Below are 20,157 nucleotides of genomic sequence, written 5' to 3'. Positions count from 1 at the left end.
TAGAGACAAGCTTTCAGGATTCTTCCCTTTATCAAGTCCAATAGACAAGGACTAATGATCAAAGGACTTTCTAAATTATCAGGGAGGAATCCCGAAAGTTTGTCTCTACAAAATTCTGTTAGTCCAATAAAAAAGGTATTACAATCTGCATCACTGGACTAATACGGCTACTCACATTTACTATACAGATATACACATACCTGAAGATGGTTTAGAACCCTGTGATGTCACACATGCTTGTGATGATGTCACCGTAAGCTGTACAAGGAGGTGCGCGCCGGCTGCAGTCTCTTCAGTGTGTTTTGCAATCACAACCTGTGGTGCAAAGTGTTTGTTAGAGAGTTTCTATTTGCGATAGAGAATTCAAGATTTTGACTGTTCCTTGTCTGAAGAGAGAACCACAAGGTAAGTCTCAGCCTCTTCTATTCATACATACACAGGGCTTTTTGTTTGACAGTTTTTTTTTTATTGCTGTTGCTTTTTTTTTTAGCAAAAAAAACCAAGAAATTAATTTCCAAAAGAAATAACAAAAGTTATATTTCTCATAACATTGTGACAATACTTGGCTTAGGCATTAAACATAATAAAACGCACAGATAGTATCATGACCAGAGCTTTTTCTTGCAAAACTGCTAAAATGCAATTATGCCCAAAAAAGCCCCTAAGAAAAAGAGTCCTAATTCATGAAGTTCTAAAAGATATAAGTCTATGAGAAAGATTTGGTGGTGTAGTAAAAGAATAACAGAAAGATTAGGGCAGAAATATAAGATTACCGTATTTTTCGCCATATAAGACGCTCCGGCATATAAGACGCACCCAATTTTAAAGGAGGAAAATCTAGAAAAAAAAGATTCTGAACCAAATACTGTAGTAAAATATTTTATATCAGTATAGCTCCCTCACAATAGTTGTCAGTATAGTTCCCCCACAATAGTTGGCAGCTCCTCCCCCCTCCCCCCCACAATAGTTGGCAGTATAGTTCCCCCACAATGGTAGGCAGCTCCTCCCCCCTGCCCCCCACAATGGTTGGCAGTATAGTTCCCCCACAATAGTTGGCAGTATAGTTCCCCCACAATGGTAGGCAACTCCTCCCCCCTCCCCCCCACAATGGTTGGCAGTATAGTTCCCCCACAATAGTTGGCAGTATAGTTCCCCCACAATGGTTGGCACTATAGTTTCCCCACAATAGTTGGCAGTATAGTTCCCCCACAATGGTAGACAGCTCCCCCCCCCCTCCACAATGGTTGGCAGTATAGTTCCCCCACAATAGTTGGCAGTATAGTTCCCCCACAATGGTTGGCAGTATAGTTCCCCCACAATAGTTGGCAGTATAGTTCCCCCACAATAGTTGGCAGTATAGTTCCCCCACAATGGTAGGCAGCTCCTCCCCCCCCCCACAATAGTTGGCAGTATAGTTCCCCCACAATGGTAGGCAGCTCCCCCCCACAGACATACAGCTTCCAGCCATATACAGTGTATGGCTGGAGGCTGTATGTCTGTACTGCTGCCCCCACAGTGTTCCAGTCACCGCTCCTCTGGCCCGGGGTCACATCTACTGCCATGGCCTATGGACCATAGCAGTAGGTGCCGGGACCGGAGGAGCGGTGACCGGAACGCTGAAGATTACACACCGCCGGTCACTCACCAGGCCCCGGTCGGCGCGCGTCTTCCTCCGATCCTCCGGCGCCTCTATGGTTGTACGCACAGGACGTCACTGAGGTCCCGTGCGTACAACCATAGAGAGGCGGAGGATCGCAGTAAGACCGCAGGAGGACCGGAGGAGGGCGCGCATCGGCCGGGGAATGGTTAGTGACCCGCGGACATCCTTATGTCCCGAAAAGATTTTCTGGGACACAGGGATGTCCGGCATAGGAATACCTATGATTTTATCTGCCCGGGCCGGCTCCTGTGTGCGGCTGCAGACGGGGGCCGGCCAGAGCAGGTAAAAACTAATACTGTATATTAAAAACCAGGGGGCCTCCAGCTGTTGTGAAACTACAACTACCAGCATGCCCAGACAGCCTTTGCCGGTCCGGGCATGCTGGGAGTTGTAGTTTCAGAACAGCTGGAGGCACCCTGGTTTTTAGTATACAGTTATTAGTAATTCACCTGCCCGGCACCCTGAACTGTATGTTCCAGGCGTAGGGTAATAAACATAGCCGGTGTGAGGGGAAAAATTCACCGGCGGTCATGAGGCTGCTGCGGGTGGGGAGCGGGTAGTCAGCGCTGTACCGCACCGCAACAGCCTCTGTACTTACCGCTGACTTCCCACTCTCACCCGCAGCAGCCTCAGGCGTATATTCGCCGTATAAGACGCACCAACTTTTCCCCCCACGTTTTGTTGAAGAAAAAGTGCATCTTATATGGCGAAAAAATATGGTATATAATAGAATTCTGTGTGTACTAACAAAAGAAATACTCCGGGTACTCCGAAAGGGAAAATTTTCAAATCAACTAGTGGCAGAAAGTCATATAGGGGACGGATAGATCCCAATGAGGTGGGGTAGGTTCATTATTAGTAAATGTATATAGCAGGATAGCCCAATTGTATCTACAGTATGAAGTTCACATGGCCCAGTGACCATACAGCCAAGCCCTTATAATCCACCATTACTGGGACAGGTTCAGGGTTATCAGATATTACTAGGACCGGAGAGGTTTAGGGTTATCAGATATTACTAGGACCGGACAGGTTCAGGGTTATCAGATATTACTAGGACCGGACAGGTTCAGGGTTATCAGATATTACTAGGACCGGACAGGTTCAGGGTTATCAGATATTACTAGGACCGGACAGGTTCAGGGTTATCAGATATTACTAGGACCGGACAGGTTCGGGGTTATCAGATATTACTATGACCGGAGAGGTTCAGGTTTATCAGATATTACTAGGACCGGACAGGTTCAGGGTTATCAGATATTACTAGGACCGGACAGGTTCAGGGTTATCAGATATTACTAGGACCGGACAGGTTCAGGGTTATCAGATATTACTAGGACCGGACAGGTTCAGGGTTATCAGATATTACTAGGACCGGACAGGTTCAGGGTTATCAGATATTACTAGGACCGGACAGGTTCAGGGTTATCAGACATTGGTAACCTCAGGGAAGACATCTCCATATAAAACACTTATAGAGAAGCGTCTTCTTCTGAGGCTGCGATGGTCTTAGTGTTATCTTGTGGTTCTGTGCTGGACATTTCTGCTCTGTATGAAGGATCTATTGTATAATGACAGGAATGATGACAAGTTGTCTAATGTGTTCACTTATCTCTCTCTCTCTAGTGTTTTCAGGCTCTGACCTGTGACCATGGCCTCTCCACAAGACCCATTGCTGAAGGAGGAGGAAGAAGCAATGGAGGACCATAGTGATATGGATGTAGAAAAGGGCGATATCCCTGAGAGGCAGAACCTGCCATCTCTAAGCGTGATGTCCACCGCACGTTCCATCATCACCGTAGTGATCCTCGCCTTTGTTAATTTGCTCATCTATGCAAATCGCTCCAGCGTGGCGGGGGTGCTGCCTTATATACAGAAAGCATATGACACCAATGCTAGTCTGTCCGGCTTATTGAATACATTGTTCATTGGAAGCTACGTGCTGGTCGCACCAATTGCCGGATATTTGGGCGACCACTGTAATAAGAAATATACTGTTTGCGCAGGAGTCATCGTTTGGCTGAGCATGACATTTACCCTGTCATTCATCCCTGACGGGTACTTCCTGCTCTTCCTGCTGACAAGTGGACTGGTTGGGGCCGGAGAGGCGACTTTCTGCACCATCGCCCCCTCCATCATTGCAGACCTTTTTACAAGTGACCAGCGGACCCGCATGCTGAACGTGTTTTACTCCGTCATACCTGTAGGCTGCGGACTAGGATACGTCATCGGGCCCAAAGTGACTGATGCAGCAAGGGGCGATTGGCACTGGGCATTTCGGGTCACCCCTGGCCTGGGCCTCATAGCTGTGGCTTTGATGATTTTGGTCACAAAGGAGCTTCCAAGAACGACTACAAACGGGAAGAAGAACAACAAATCCCAGAAGTTTGCCAAATGGGCGACAGATCTGAAAAAACTATTTAAAAATCGAAGCTTCATGTTAACCACCATGGGATCGACGGCTGTATCCTTCATAGTGGGAGCCATAGGTGTATGGGGTCCGTCATACCTGACCCATGCACGAACACTCCTACAAGAGAAGGACCCTTGCCGTGCTGAACCGTGTGACTATCACGACATCTTAATATTTGGTGTGGTTACAGTCGTTTCCGGCATTCTGGGAGTTGTAGCAGGGACGGAGATAAGTAAAAGATATCGCAAATCAACCCACGGGCAGACCCGCTTGTGTGTGGATGTGCGATGATGCTCTCCGCCCCTTTTCTTCTGTTGGCATTGACTTTTGGCAACATCAGCCTCGTTGCCACCAACATCTTCATCTTCATCGGAGAGACGCTTCTGTCAGTAAATTTCACCCTCATATCTGACATTATACTAAAAGTAGTAACTCCGTGGAGGAGATCTTCAGCTCTGGCTGTGCAGATGACAATCTATCACCTCCTAGGTGATGCCGGCAGCCCGTACCTCATCGGCCTGATATCTGACACCTACGAACGAGGATATGCCAAATCCCCTCTTCTGAAGTACCGCAGCCTGGAGTATGCCCTCATGACCTGCACCATAATGGCAGTCATCGGAGGGGCCTTCTTCATGGCCACGGCCCTATATATAGAGAGGGACGAAAAAGAAGCAGAGATGGAATCAGAACCTCCGTCATCCTCCTCCTCCTCACTGCTTCCTGCCGATGAGGACCGCGCTTCAGACTGAGGAAAAGGCATTGCTTACCTTTATCTCGTTTACTTCATTAAAAAAAATTAAGAAAAAAATAACTGCATTTGTTCTATGTTCCACTTTACCCCTTATTCTCTACCCAGGGGCGGACACAGACAGCAGAGGGCCCTTGTGCAAAGAATGTGCCTGTGCCCCCCCCCCCCTACATCAATTGTTCAGCACCCCCCCTCCATGTGTCACTTACTCAGGTGGACCCCCATATGTCACTTGCTGTATAAGTTTCTAATTATTTATTAAGGCCTCCCATATGCCGCAGCTCATTCAAGCCCCCCACATTAGGTAGCATAGATTCCCAACATTAGGTAGAATAGATTCCCCACATTAGGTAGCATAGTTTCCTCACATTAGGTAGCATAGTTTCCCCACATTAGGTAGCATAGATTCCCTACAATAGGTAGCACAGATTCCCCACATTAGGTAACATAGTTTCCCCACATTAGGTAGCATAGTTTCCCCACATTAGGTAGCACAGATTCCCCACATTAGGTAACATAGTTTCCCCACATTAGGTAGCATAGTTTCCCCACATTAGGTAGCACAGATTCCCCATATCAGGTAACATAGTTTCCCCACATTAGGTAACATAGTTTCCCCACATTAGGTAGCATAGTTTGCCCACATTAGGTAGCACAGATTCCCCACATTAGGTAACATAGTTTCCCCACATTAGGTAGCATAGTTTCCCCACATTAGGTAGCACAGATTCCCCACATTAAGTAACATAGTTTCCCCACATTAGGTAGCATAGCTTCCCCACATTAGGTAGCATACTTTCCCCACATTAGGTAGCATAGTTTCCCCACATTAGGTAGCACAGATTCCCCACATTAGGTAGCATAGATTCCTCACATTAGGTAGCCATAGCCTCCCCAAACACACAGACAGACACAGACACACACAGAGACACACTTACCTGCCCTGCACAGCACTTCTCCTCTCCGGCAGCGGCCTGACGAGTGACGTCACTGATGTCCTCCTGAGCGGGTCTGCAGAAATACGTCACTTGTGGGACGTCCCTCGTCAGACCCCGGTCGGCCGGAGGCAGACTCACTGTCTAAAGTGCCCGCTGCGCTATTATACCCCGCAGCTGCTTTAGAACAGTGAGCAGAGGCGGCGCCAACCCTACCATGAACCTACTAGGCACAAAAAAAAAAGGGGGCAGCAAAATGCCGCCCCTGAAAAGTGCCACCTGGGACTTATGGTCCCACCGGGTCCCATGGTAGGGCCGACCAGAGGCGGCTCTAGACTTTGTGAGGCCTTAGGCGAAACATGAACATGAGCCCCTGCTTTATTTTCTGCTGAAATTACATGGTGGTCCGGCTGTGAGATGGTTATACTGTGACATCACTGTGTATTATCCCTGTACTGTGACATCACTGTGTATTATCTCTGTATTGTGCCATCACTCTGTGTATTATCCCTGTAATGTGACATCACTGTGTATTAACTATGTACTGTGCCATCACTGTGTATTATCCCTGTACTGTGACGTCACTGTGTATTATCTCTGTACTGTGCCATCACTCTGTGTATTATCCCTGTACTGTGACATCACTGTGTGTATTATCCCTGTACTGTGACATCACTGTGTATTATCCCTGTACTGTGACATCACTGTGTGTATTATCCCTGTACTGTGACATCACTGTGTATTATCTCTGTACTGTGCCATCACTCTGTGTATTATCCCTGTAATGTGACATCACTGTGTATTAACTCTGTACTGTGCCATCACTGTGTATTATCCCTGTACTGTGACGTCACTGTGTATTATCTCTGTACTGTGCCATCACTCTGTGTATTATCCCTGTACTGTGACATCACTGTGTGTATTATCCCTGTACTGTGACATCACTGTGTATTATCCCTGTACTGTGACCTCACTGTGTATTATCTCTGTACTGTGACATCACTGTGTATTGTCCCTGTACTGTGACATCACTGTGTGTATTATCCCTGCACTGTGACATCACTCTGTATATTATCCCTGTACTGTGACATCACTCTGTATATTATCCCTGTACTGTGACATCACTCTGTATATTATCCCTGTACTGTGACATCACTGTGTGTATTGTCCCTGTACTGTGACATCACTGTGTATTATCCCTGTACTGTGACATCACTGTGTATGATCTCTGTACTGTGACATCACTGTGTATTATCCCTGTACTGTGACATCACTCTGTATATTATCCCTGTACTGTGACATCACTCTGTATATTATCCCTGTACTGTGACATCACTGTGTATTATTCCTGTACTGTGACATCACTGTGTATTATTCCTGTACTGTGACATCACTGTGTATTATCCCTGTACTGTGACGTCACTGTGTATTATCCCTGTACTGTGACGTCACTGTGTATTATCCCTGTACTATGACATCACTGTGTATATTATCCCTCCCTGTACTGTGACATCACTGTGTGTATTATCTCTGTACTGTGACATCACTGTGTATTATCCCTGTACTGTGACATCACTGTGTATTATCTCTGTACTGTGACATCACTGTGTATTATCCCTGTACTGTGACATCACTCTGTATATTATCCCTGTACTGTGACATCACTCTGTATATTATCCCTGTACTGTGACATCACTGTGTATTATTCCTGTACTGTGACATCACTGTGTATTATTCCTGTACTGTGACATCACTGTGTATTATCCCTGTACTGTGACGTCACTGTGTATTATCCCTGTACTGTGACGTCACTGTGTATTATCCCTGTACTATGACATCACTGTGTATATTATCCCTCCCTGTACTGTGAGATCACTGTGTGTATTATCTCTGTACTGTGACATCACTGTGTATTATCCCTGTACTGTGACATCGCTGTGTGTATTATCTCTGTACTGTGACATCACTGTGTATTATCCCTGTACTGTGACATCACTGTGTGTATTAGCTCTGTACTGTGACATCACTGTGTGTATTATCTCTGTACTGTGACATCACTGTGTGTATTATCCCTGTACTGTGACATCACTGTGTATTATCCCTGTACTGTGACATCACTGTGTATTATCCCTGTACTGTGACATCACTGTGTATATTATCCCTGTACTGTGACATCACTGTGTATATTATCCCTGTACTGTGACATCACTGTGTGTATTATCCCTGTACTGTGACATCACTGTGTATATTATCCCTGTACTGTGACATCACTGTGTGTATTATCCCTGTACTGTGACATCACTGTGTATATTATCCCAGTACTGTGACATCACTGTGTGTATTATCCCTGTACTGTGACCTCACTGTGTGTATTATCCCTGTACTGTGACATCACTGTGTGTATTATCTCTGTACTGTGACATCACTGTGTGTATTATCCCTGTACTGTGACATCACTGTGTATTATCCCTGTACTGTGACATCACTCTGTATATTATCCCTGTACTGTGACATCACTCTGTATATTATACCTGTACTGTGACATCACTCTGTATTTTTCCTGTACTGTGACATCACTGTGTATTATCCCTGTACTGTGACGTCACTGTGTATTATTCCTGTACTGTGACATCACTGTGTATTATCCCTGTACTGTGACATCACTCTGTATATTATACCTGTACTGTGACATCACTGTGTATTTTTCCTGTACTGTGACATCACTGTGTATTATTCCTGTACTGTGACATCACTGTGTATTATCCCTGTACTGTGACATCACTCTGTATATTATCCCTGTACTGTGACATCACTCTGTATATTATACCTGTACTGTGACATCACTCTGTATATTATACCTGTACTGTGACATCACTGTGTATTTTTCCTGTACTGTGACATCACTGTGTATTATTCCTGTACTGTGACATCACTGTGTATTATTCCTGTACTGTGACATCACTGTGTGTATTATCCCTGTACTGTAACATCACTGTGTATTATCCCTGTACTGTGACATCACTGTGTATTATCCCTGTACTGTGACATCACTGTGTGTATTATCCCTGTACTGTGACATCACTGTGTATGTTATCCCTGTACTGTGACATCACTGTGTGTATTATCCCTGTACTGTGACCTCACTGTGTGTATTATCTCTGTACTGTGACATCACTGTGTGTATTATCCCTGTACTGTGACATCACTGTGTATTATCCCTGTACTGTGACATCACTCTGTATATTATCCCTGTACTGTGACATCACTCTGTATATTATACCTGTACTGTGACATCACTGTGTATTTTTCCTGTACTGTGACATCACTGTGTATTATTCCTGTACTGTGACATCACTGTGTATTATCCCTGTACTGTGACATCACTCTGTATATTATCCCTGTACTGTGACATCACTCTGTATATTATACCTGTACTGTGACATCACTGTGTATTTTTCCTGTACTGTGACATCACTGTGTATTATTCCTGTACTGTGACATCACTGTGTATTATTCCTGTACTGTGACATCACTGTGTATTATTCCTGTACTGTGACATCACGGTGTGTATTATCCCTGTACTGTGAAGTCACTGTGTATTATCTCTGTACTATGACATCACTGTGTATATTATCCCTCCCTGTACTGTGACATCACTGTGTGTATTATCTCTGTACTGTGACATCACTGTGTATTATCCCTGTACTGTGACATCACTGTGTGTATTATCTCTGTACTGTGACATCACTGTGTGTATTATCTCTGTACTGTGACATCACTGTGTGTATTATCCCTGTACTGTGACATCACTGTGTATATTATCCCTGTACTGTGACATCACTGTGTGTATTATCCCTGTACTGTGACATCACTGTGTATGTTATCCCTGTACTGTGACATCACTGTGTGTATTATCCCTGTACTGTGACATCACTGTGTATATTATCCCAGTACTGTGACATCACTGTGTGTATTATCCCTGTACTGTGACCTCACTGTGTGTATTATCTCTGTACTGTGACATCACTGTGTGTATTATCCCTGTACTGTGACATCACTGTGTATTATCCCTGTACTGTGACATCACTCTGTATATTATCCCTGTACTGTGACATCACTCTGTATATTATACCTGTACTGTGACATCACTGTGTATTTTTCCTGTACTGTGACATCACTGTGTATTATTCCTGTACTGTGACATCACTGTGTATTATTCCTGTACTGTGACATCACTGTGTATTATTCCTGTACTGTGACATCACTGTGTGTATTATCCCTGTACTGTGACGTCACTGTGTATTATCTCTGTACTATGACATCACTGTGTATATTATCCCTCCCTGTACTGTGACATCACTGTGTGTATTATCTCTGTACTGTGACATCACTGTGTATTATCCCTGTACTGTGACATCACTGTGTGTATTATCTCTGTACTGTGACATCACTGTGTGTATTATCTCTGTACTGTGACATCACTGTGTGTATTATCCCTGTACTGTGACATCACTGTGTATTATCCCTGTACTGTGACATCACTGTGTATTATCCCTGTACTGTGACATCACTGTGTATATTAACCCTGTACTGTGACATCACTGTGTATATTATCCCTGTACTGTGACATCACTGTGTATTATCCCTGTACTGTGACATCACTGTGTGTATTATCCCTGTACTGTGACATCACTGTGTATATTATCTCTGAACTATAACATCACTGTGTGTTATCTCTATACTGCAACATCACTGTTGATACTTACACTGCACTGTGACATCACTGTATATATTAAGCCTGTATACCCTAATGCCACTGTACATATTTACCTTGCACTGCGAGTGACAATACAGGGTAAATATGCACAGTGACATCACAGTTCAGAGTTAATATAAACAGTAATGTCTCTGTACAGGGACAATAAACAGTTTTGCCACTACAGGGTTAATAAACGCAGTGTTGTCACAGTAGAGGGTAACTATACAGTGATGTCATTGTACCGGGAAAATATACACAGTGAAGTCAGCATTCAAGAATAATAAACTGTGATGTCACTACAGGGTTGTTATACACAATGACATCAAATTACAGGATGAAGCACAGTGATGTCAGTTTATTATGAAGCACAGTGATGTCACTACAGGGTTGTTATACACAGTGACATCAAATTACAGGATGAAGCACAGTGATGTCAGTTTATTATGAAGCTCAGTGATGTCACAGTTTATTATGAAGCACAGTGATGTCACAGTTTATTATGAAGCACAGTGATGTCACAGTTTATTATGAAGCACAGTGATGTCACAGTTTATTATGAAGCACAGTGATGTCACAGTTTATTATGAAGCACAGTGATGTCACAGTTTATTATGAAGCACAGTGATGTCACAGTTTATTATGAAGCACAGTGATGTCACAGTTTATTATGAAGCACAGTGATGTCACAGTTTATTATGAAGCACAGTGATGTCACAGTTTATTATGAAGCACAGTGATGTCACAGTTTATTATGAAGCACAGTGATGTCACAGTTTATTATGAAGCACAGTGATGTCACAGTTTATTATGAAGCACAGTGATGTCACAGTTTATTATGAAGCACAGTGATGTCACAGTTTATGATGAAGCACAGTGATGTCACAGTTTATGATGAAGCACAGTGATGTCACAGTTTATTATGAAGCACAGTGATGTCACAATTTATTATGAAGCACAGTGATGTCACAGTTTATTATGAAGCACAGTGATGTCACAGTTTATTATGAAGCACAGTGATGTCACAGTTTATTATGAAGCACAGTGATGTCAGTTTATTATGAAGCACAGTGATGTCACAGTTTATTATGAAGCACAGTGATGTCACAGTTTATTATGAAGCACAGTGATGTCACAGTTTATTATGAAGCACAGTGATGTCACAGTTTATTATGAAGCACAGTGATGTCACAGTTTATTATGAAGCACAGTGATGTCACAGTTTATTATGAAGCACAGTGATGTCACAGTTTATTATGAAGCACAGTGATGTCACAGTTTATTATGAAGCACAGTGATGTCACAGTTTATGATGAAGCACAGTGATGTCACAGTTTATTATGAAGCACAGTGATGTCACAGTTTATTATGAAGCACAGTGATGTCACAGAGACTACAGAATGTATAACTGTACGTATGATGAAGATGGCGGGATGCTATCGAAATGTCACACATACATGGGGGAATAAAACACTTTGTTTTTGCACCTTATCTGGGAGTGCCGCTGTAGATAGATAGATAGATGATATATAGATAGATAGATAGATAATAGAAATGAGATAGATAGATAGATATGAGATAGATAGATAGATCAGTTTATCCCAACCAGGGGGCCTCTAGCTATTCCAAAACGACAACTCCCAGCATGTCTTTGGCTTTATGAGCATACTGGGAGTTGTTGTTTTGCAACAGCTGGAGGCCCCCTGGTTGGGAAACACTGATCTATCTATCTATCAATCATCTATCTATCTCCTCTCTATCTATCTATATCATATCTATCTATCATCTATCTATCTATCTATATCATATCTATCTATCATCTATCTATCATCTATCTATCTATCATCTATCTATCTCTCATATCTATCTATCTATATCATATCTATCTATCATCTATCTATCATCTAATAATCTATCTTTCTATCTCATATCTATCTATATATCTATATATCATCTATCTATCTATCTCTCATATCTATCTATCTTTCATCTATCTCTCATCTATCTGAGATAGATATGAGATAGATAGATAAATAGAAATAGATAGATAGATACATAAATAGATGGATATAGATAGATGGATAGATATGATATAGATATGATTATGATATAGATAGATATGAGATAGATAGATATGAGATAGATAGGAGATAGATAGATGAAAGATAGATATGATATAGATAGATAGATAGATATGAGTTAGATAGATATGAGATAGATAGATAGATAGATAGGAGATAGATGGATAGATAGATAGGAGATAGATGGATAATAAAAAAAACTCCAGAAGAGCAGCAGAACAAAATGAAGAAAACCAATGCAATGGTGCACGCTGGGTGTGGACCTTGGTGAGAGCTTCACTTGTACTAGAAAAAAGCAAGAGACCAGCAGCACACAGAAAAATGAGTGCAGAAAAGGTGGAGATTTATTGCATTATCCCAGTGTACAAGCTCCTTGAGAACGACGACGAGAGGTCGCTGAAACGTCGCTTCTTTTCTACACTGGGATAATGCAATAAATCTCCACCTTTTTTGCACTAATTTTTCTGTGTGCTGCTGGACTCTTGATTTATTTTTATTTTTTTTCATAGATAGATAGATAATAGATAGATGATTGATATAGATCAGTGTTTCCCAACTAGGGGGGCCTCCAGCTGTTGCAAAACTACAACTCCCAGTATGCTCATAAAGCCAAAGGAATGCTGGGAGTTGTAGTTTTGCAAAAGCTGGAGGCCTCCTGGTTGGGAAACTGATCTATCTATATCATATAAATGTATCTATATCATATCCATCTATCTATATCATATCCATCTATCTCCTATCCATCTATCTATCTATCTATCCAATCTATCTATCTGTCTATATCATATCTATCTCTCATCTATCCATATCATATCTATGTATCTATCATCTATCTATCGATCTGCCTATCATCTATCTATCCATCTATTTATGTATCTTTCTATATATCATCTCTCTATCTATATATCATCTATTTATTTATCTTTCTATCTATCTATCTATCTATCTATCTATATATATATATATATATATATATATATTTATGTATCTATCTATCTATATATCATCCATCTACCTATCTATCTCTCATATCTATTTATCTATCTATCTCTCATCTATCTGAGTTAGATAGATAGATAGATAGATAGATATGAGATAGATAGATATGAGATAGATAGATAGATATGAGATAGATAGATATGAGATAGATAGATAGATAGATAGATATGAGATGGATAGATAGATATGAGATAGATAGATATGAGATAGATAGATATGAGATAGATAGATAGATATGAGATAGATAGATAGATATGAGATAGATAGATAGATAGATATGAGATAGATAGATAGATAGATAGATATGAGATAGATATGAGGATAGATAGATATGAGATAGATAGATATGAGATAGATAGATAGATATGAGATAGATATGAGATAGATAGATAGATAGATATGAGATAGATAGATAGATAGATAGATAGATAGATATGAGATAGAAAGATAGATAGATAGATAGATATGAGATAGATATGAGGATAGATAGATATGAGAAAGAGAGATAGATAGATAGATAGATGCATAAATAGATGGATATAGATAGATGGATGGATGGATAGATATGAGAGATAGATAGATAGATAGATAGATAGATAGGAGATATATATCTAATAGATTGATAGATAGATAGATAGATAGATAGATAGATAGATCAGTGTTTCCCAACCTGGGGGCCTCCAGCTGTTGCAAAACTACAACTCCCAGTATGCTCATAAAGCCAAAGGAATGCTGGGAGTGGTAGTTTTGAAACAGCTGGAGGCCCTCTGGTTGGGAAACACTGAACTACCTCCCACTGTCTCCTACAACTTTCCCCCTCTCCCCCAAGCAAGTTACTTACTTTAAAAGGGCATCAGCAGTGGGCAGTGGGCAGGTAAGTCTTCCATACTGGTGGTGTCCGGGCCTGTATACACACAGCGGGCCTGCTCCACAAGGTCCAGTATACAGGGGAGTGAGAGAGGGGGAGGAGCTTCCTGTCTGCTCTTCCCAGTCTGCATAGCGCGGCCCCTGCATGGTGACAGGGCTGCAGGCTGAAGATTTATTTTAAAAAAGGATGGCGGAGTAGATGGCTCCGGGGGGACGTCGGGTGCAGCGGGGGCTCGGGCCCCTTACTGGTGGCCATGAGAGCTGCTAGTGACCTACTGCTGCTAGGGGGGGGGGGCACAAGGGGGGCGGGGGTGTAATCATGATGTAGCCCCCTCTGGCCCCCTCCTGCCCCCCTAACCCCGCCCCTCCCCCCCCCCCAGAGACGCCACTGGCTGCAGGGGTGGTTGAACGCAGCGTCCATCCGGGTGCTGTCAAACTTGCTGTGGTCGGGGAGTATGCGGTGGTATGTGGCCTAAAGCTCGCCTCTGGGGCCGGACCTGGAGAGGGCAGCGGGCCCCCTCTCACGCTGGGCCCCTGTGCAGCTGAACCGGCTGCACAGGCGATATGTCCGCCCCTGCACTGTTCAATTATTAAGCACAGTAAGTTTCAAAACACTTTATAGATTGTAAAAAACTGGAAATTGTAATTTGTTTTGTTTGCAGCAAAAATCTAAAGCTATTTCAATCAAACTTTTAACAACATTTAACTTTTTTAAAATTTGTACAGGACACGTTACATTTTAACATAGGACTCCTTATTTGATAACAGCTTCACAAGTCTTGCATACATTGAACTTGTGAGTTTTTGGACAGTTTCTGCTTGAATTTGTGTGCAAGATGTTAGAATAGCCTCCTAGAGCTGCTGTTTGGATGTAAACTGCTTCCCACCCTCATAGATCTTTTGCTTGAGGATGCTCCAAAGGTTCTCAATAGGATGGAGGCCAAACTTTCTCTTCTTTTATCCCCATAGCAGCCATTGATGCAGAGATAATCTTTGCAGCATGAGATGATGCATTGTCTTGCATGACGATGATTTTATTACGGAAAGCACAGTTCTTCCTTCTGTACCAGGGAAGAAAGTGGTCAGTCAGAAGCCTTACATAATTTGCAGAGGTCATCTTTACACCTTCAGGGATGCTAAAGGGGCCTACCAGCTCTCTTCCCATGATTCTGGCCCAAAACATGACTTCACTACCGCCTTGCTGATGATGCAGCCTTGTTGGAACAGGGTGGCCGTCCACTTACCATCCACTACTCCATCCATCTGGACCATCCAGGGTTGCACGGCACTCATCAGTGAACAGGACTGTTTGAAAATTAGTCTTCATGTATTTTTCTGCCCAATGCAGTTGTTTCTGCTTGTGAGCATTGGTTAGTGGTGGCCGAATAGAAGGTTTATGCACAGTTGCAAGACTCTGGAGGACTCTAAATTATTGATTTCTGTGGGACCAGCAGCTTCAAATATCTGTTTGCTGCTATGTAATGGTATTTTAGCAGTTGATCTCTTGATCCGATGCATGGATCTGGCAGAAATCTTCCTCAATGTGCCTCTATCTGCACGAACCCGTCTGTGCTCTGAATCAGCCACAAATCTCTTAATAGTGCGATGATCACGCTTACGTTTTCGTGAAATATCTAATGTTTTCATACCTCGTCAAAGGCATTGAACTATTTGACTCTTTTCAGCAGCAGAGAGATCTTTTCTCTTCCCCATATTGCTTGAAAATGGTGTCTGCTTAATAATGTGGAACACAAACCTTTAGTAGTTTTTCCTTAAATTGGGCTCACCTGGCAATCTAATTATCACATGTGTCCGAGATTGTTTTCAGTGATCAAAAGAGCTCTGAGACACAATACCATCGATGAGATAAAATGAAAAACAAAATATTTAATCTACGTGACACTGAACCCCTTAAGGACTCTGGAATGCTTTTACTTATGAATTTGATTCTGAGATGTTTTTTTCGTGACATATTCTTCTTTAACATAGTGGTACATTTTTGTCAATACTTGCATCATTTCTTGGTGAAGAATTCCAAAACTTCATGCAAAATTTTTAAAATTTAGCATTTTTCTAACTTTGAAGCTCTCTGCTTGTAAGTAAAATAGACATTCCAAATAAATTATATATTGATTCACATATAAAATATGTCTACTTTATGTTTGCATCAGAAAGTTGACATGTTTTTACTTTTGGAAGACATCAGAGGGCTTCAAAGTTCAGCAGCAATTTTCGAATTTTTTACAACATTTTCAAAATCGCAATTTTCCAGGAACCAATTCAGTTTTGAAGTGGATTTGAAGGGCTTCCTTATATTAGAAATACCCCATAAATGACCCCATTATACAAACTGCACCCCTCAAAGTATTCAAAATGACATTCAGAAAGTTTGTTAGCCCTTTAGGTGTTTCACAGGAATAGCAGCAAAGTGAAGCAGAAAATTCTAAATCTTCATTTTTTACACTCGAATGTTCTTGTAGACCCAGTTTTGAATTTTTTACAAAGGGTAATAGGAGAAAAAGCCCCCCAAAATTTGTAACCCAATTTCTCTCGAGTAAGAAAATACCTCATATGTGGATATAAAGTGCTCTGTGGGTGTACTAGAGGACTCAGAAGGGAAGGAGTGACAATGGGATTTTGGAGAGTGAATTTTGCTGAAATGGTTTTTGGGGGGAATGTCGCATTTTTTGTGAAAATGATTTTAAGGGGGCAAAAGTGCAGTTTTTAGGGGGCAAAAGTGCATTTTTTCCCTAAATTTACAAAGGTTAATGGGAGAAAATGCCCCCCAAAATTTGAAATACCCCATGTAAGGATGTAAAATGCTCTGCGGGCAAACTACAATGCTCAGAAGAGCACATTTGGCTTTTAGAAAGTAAATTTAGCTGAAATGGTTTTTGGGGGGCATGTCACATTTAGGAAGCCCCTATGGTGCCAGAACAGCAAAAAAATAAATAAATAAACCCACATGGCATACTATTTTGGAAACTACACCCCTCAAGGAGCGTAACAAGAGGTACAGTGAACCTTAACATCCCACAGGTGTCTGATGACTTATCGTTAAAGTCGGATGTGTAAATTACATTTTTATTTTTCACAAAAATGCAGTTTTTTTCCCAAATTTTACATTTTTACAGGGGGTAATAGGAGAAAATGCCCCCCAAAATGTGTAACATCATTTCGTCTGAGAAAGGAAATACCCAATGTGTGGACGTCAAGTGCTCTGCTGGCGCACTACAATGCTCACAAGAGAAAGAGCACATTGAGCTTTTGTAGAGTGAAATCGTTTGAAATGGAAGTCAGGGGCCATGTGCGTCAGACACCTGTGGGGCGTAAATGCTCACTGTACCCCTTATTACATTACGTGAGGGGCTTAGTTTCCAAAATGAGGTCACATGTGGGGGGGGGGTCCATTGTTCTGGCACCATGGGGGCTTTGTAAACACATGTGGCCTTCAATTCAGACAAATTCTCTCTCCAAAAGCACAATGGTGCTCCTTTTCTTCTGAGCATTGTAGTTCGCCCGCAGAGCACTTTACATCCACATATGGGGTATGTTCTTAATCAGAAGAAGTGGGGTTCCAAATTTTGGGGGGCTTTTTTTTCCTATTTTCCCTTGTGAAAATGAAAAATGTAGGGTAATTTGCACGGTTTTAGGTTTGGTGGGAAAACGGCATACGGGGCAAAAATGAGCCGACCAGAGGCAGCGTTTTACTCTGGTCGGCTTATTGAAATGCATTACATACGGGCCGAATACGGGAGCGCCAGGTTTTCGCTCCCTCCAGCCATATGCAGTCCCGTATTGCTTAAAATGTAATGTAAACTAGGGATCGACTGATCATCGGTTTGGCCGATATTATCGGCCAATATTCACGATTTTGGACATTATCGGTATCGGCAATTACCTTGCCGATAATCCGATAATGCCCCCCGCACCACCCCCACCGCACCGCGCCACCCCCCACCGCGCCGCACTGCAAAACCCCCACCACCACCGCGCCGCCCCGGCCGCTGCCCCATTTCCTCCCCCATCCCTGGTTTTATAATTACCTGTTCCCAGGGCCCAGGGTCCATGCTATTTCTGGCTCCTGCGCGTCCTGTGTTACGCTGCGCTGAACAGCGCAATGACGAGTGACGTTCTCAACGCGACATCACCGTCATTGCACACAGTGACAGCTCAGGAGGACAGCGCCGGAGACAGAAGTAGAGCGGACCCCGGGAGGCAATGGGGCAGGGACGGCGGTCTCTGGCCGGTGCGGTGCGGGGGGGGGGGGGGGGGGGTGGTGCCGATTGCAGTGCGGAGGGGTGTGCGGTGCGCCGGGTGGTGTTAATTTATACCGGTATAAGTTATCGGCTATCACCCCTAACCTCCACAGAATATCGGTATCGGCCCTAAAAAAACGATATTGGTCGATCCCTAATGTAAACCCAGCTTTACTATGCTTCTGCCTTCATCTAGTGCTCTCCCATGTTTTGGTTTGTTTAACCATGTTCAAATGCGTCACTTGCTATATAAATAGTAGTCTCTACTCACAATAAACAATTACTGCAAAGTCCTGACAGTATACCAGCCTTATAACTCAATGTCCACTCATCTACAACATAAATCCAAGTAAACTGTGCTTATTGAATGATGATGTCCCACAATGTTCTGCCCAGTGAACAGGATATAATATTGTTCCAAAGATATGTTCTGTTATCTACCAAGTGCAATGCGCCAGAGCACAAGGCCCATGATTTCTCCTACGTGATGTCAGTGTAGATTTGTTTCAATTGTGAATCTACAGAAAAATAAGTTTCTTTATGGGCTTTTCCAAGACATGACTGGTGTTGCTCAGCTTCTGTACACTTTGGGGCTTATTCACTATTGCAAACACTGAAAAACTGTGATGCAATTTGTGCCAAAACACTAGCATTTACTCTGCTTCTCATCATTTACTATGTATTTAACCCCTTAAGGACACAGTCCATTTTAACTTTAAGGACCAGGCCAATTTTAGTTTTTTCATTTTTGTTTTCTCCTCCTCACCTTCTAAAATCCATAACTCTTTTATATTTCCATTCACAGACCTTTATGAGATCTTGTTTCTTGCGTAACCAATTGCACTTTGTAATGACATCACTCATTTTACCCTAAAATGTATGGTAAACTAAAAAAAAAAAAATTTGTGCAAGGAAAGGGGGGGGGGGGGGGGGTTGTTTTCACGCTGTACACTTTACAGTATAAATGACATGTTTGTTTTATTTTGTGGGTCAATATGATTAAAATGATACTCATGGTTACATGCTTTTCTATTATTGTACTGCTTTTAATATATCTCAAACTTTTTTTTACAAAAAAAGCATGTTTAACCCCTTAACGACGCAGGACGTATATTTACGTCCTGCGCCGGCTCCCGCGATATGAAGCAGGATCGCACCACGATCCTGCATGATATTGCGTCAGTCCCGGCGCTCATCAACGGCCGGGACCCGCGGCTAATACCACACATCGCCGATCGCGGCGATGTGCATTATTAACCCTTTAGAAGCGGCGGTCAAAGCTGACCGCCGCTTCTAAAGTGAAACTGAAAGTGACCCGGCTGCTCAGTCGGGCTGTTCGGGACAGCCGCGGTGAAATCGCGGCATCCCGAACAGCTGACCGGACACCGGGAGGGCCCTTACCTGCCTCCTCGGTGTCCGATCGACAAATGACTGCT

General features: G+C 42.7%; 1 protein-coding gene across 1 annotated transcript; it reads left to right on the top strand.

Moving 5' to 3' along the window:
- The first annotated feature begins 303 nt into the window (after positions 1-303).
- LOC130357896 (protein spinster homolog 1-like) lies at positions 304-4,821 on the top strand. Its single transcript, XM_056560642.1, has 2 exons — positions 304-405; positions 3,287-4,821. Exon 2 carries the CDS (start codon positions 3,312-3,314, stop codon positions 4,362-4,364), a length of 1,053 nt encoding a protein of 350 aa, XP_056416617.1. The 5' UTR covers positions 304-405; positions 3,287-3,311; the 3' UTR covers positions 4,365-4,821.
- The last annotated feature ends 15,336 nt before the right edge of the window (positions 4,822-20,157 follow it).

The sequence above is a fragment of the Hyla sarda genome, chromosome 2 (assembly GCF_029499605.1).
Source record: "Hyla sarda isolate aHylSar1 chromosome 2, aHylSar1.hap1, whole genome shotgun sequence".
Lineage (NCBI taxonomy): Eukaryota > Metazoa > Chordata > Amphibia > Anura > Hylidae > Hyla > Hyla sarda.
Note: the sequence above shows the minus strand (reverse complement) of the source record. Positions and strands in the feature narration are given on the sequence as shown.

What these genes read in the sequence shown, in the direction of transcription:
- LOC130357896 (XM_056560642.1), top strand. Translation starts at nt 3,312, where the DNA reads ATGGCCTCTCCACAAGACCCATTGCTGAAGGAGGAGGAAGAAGCAATG.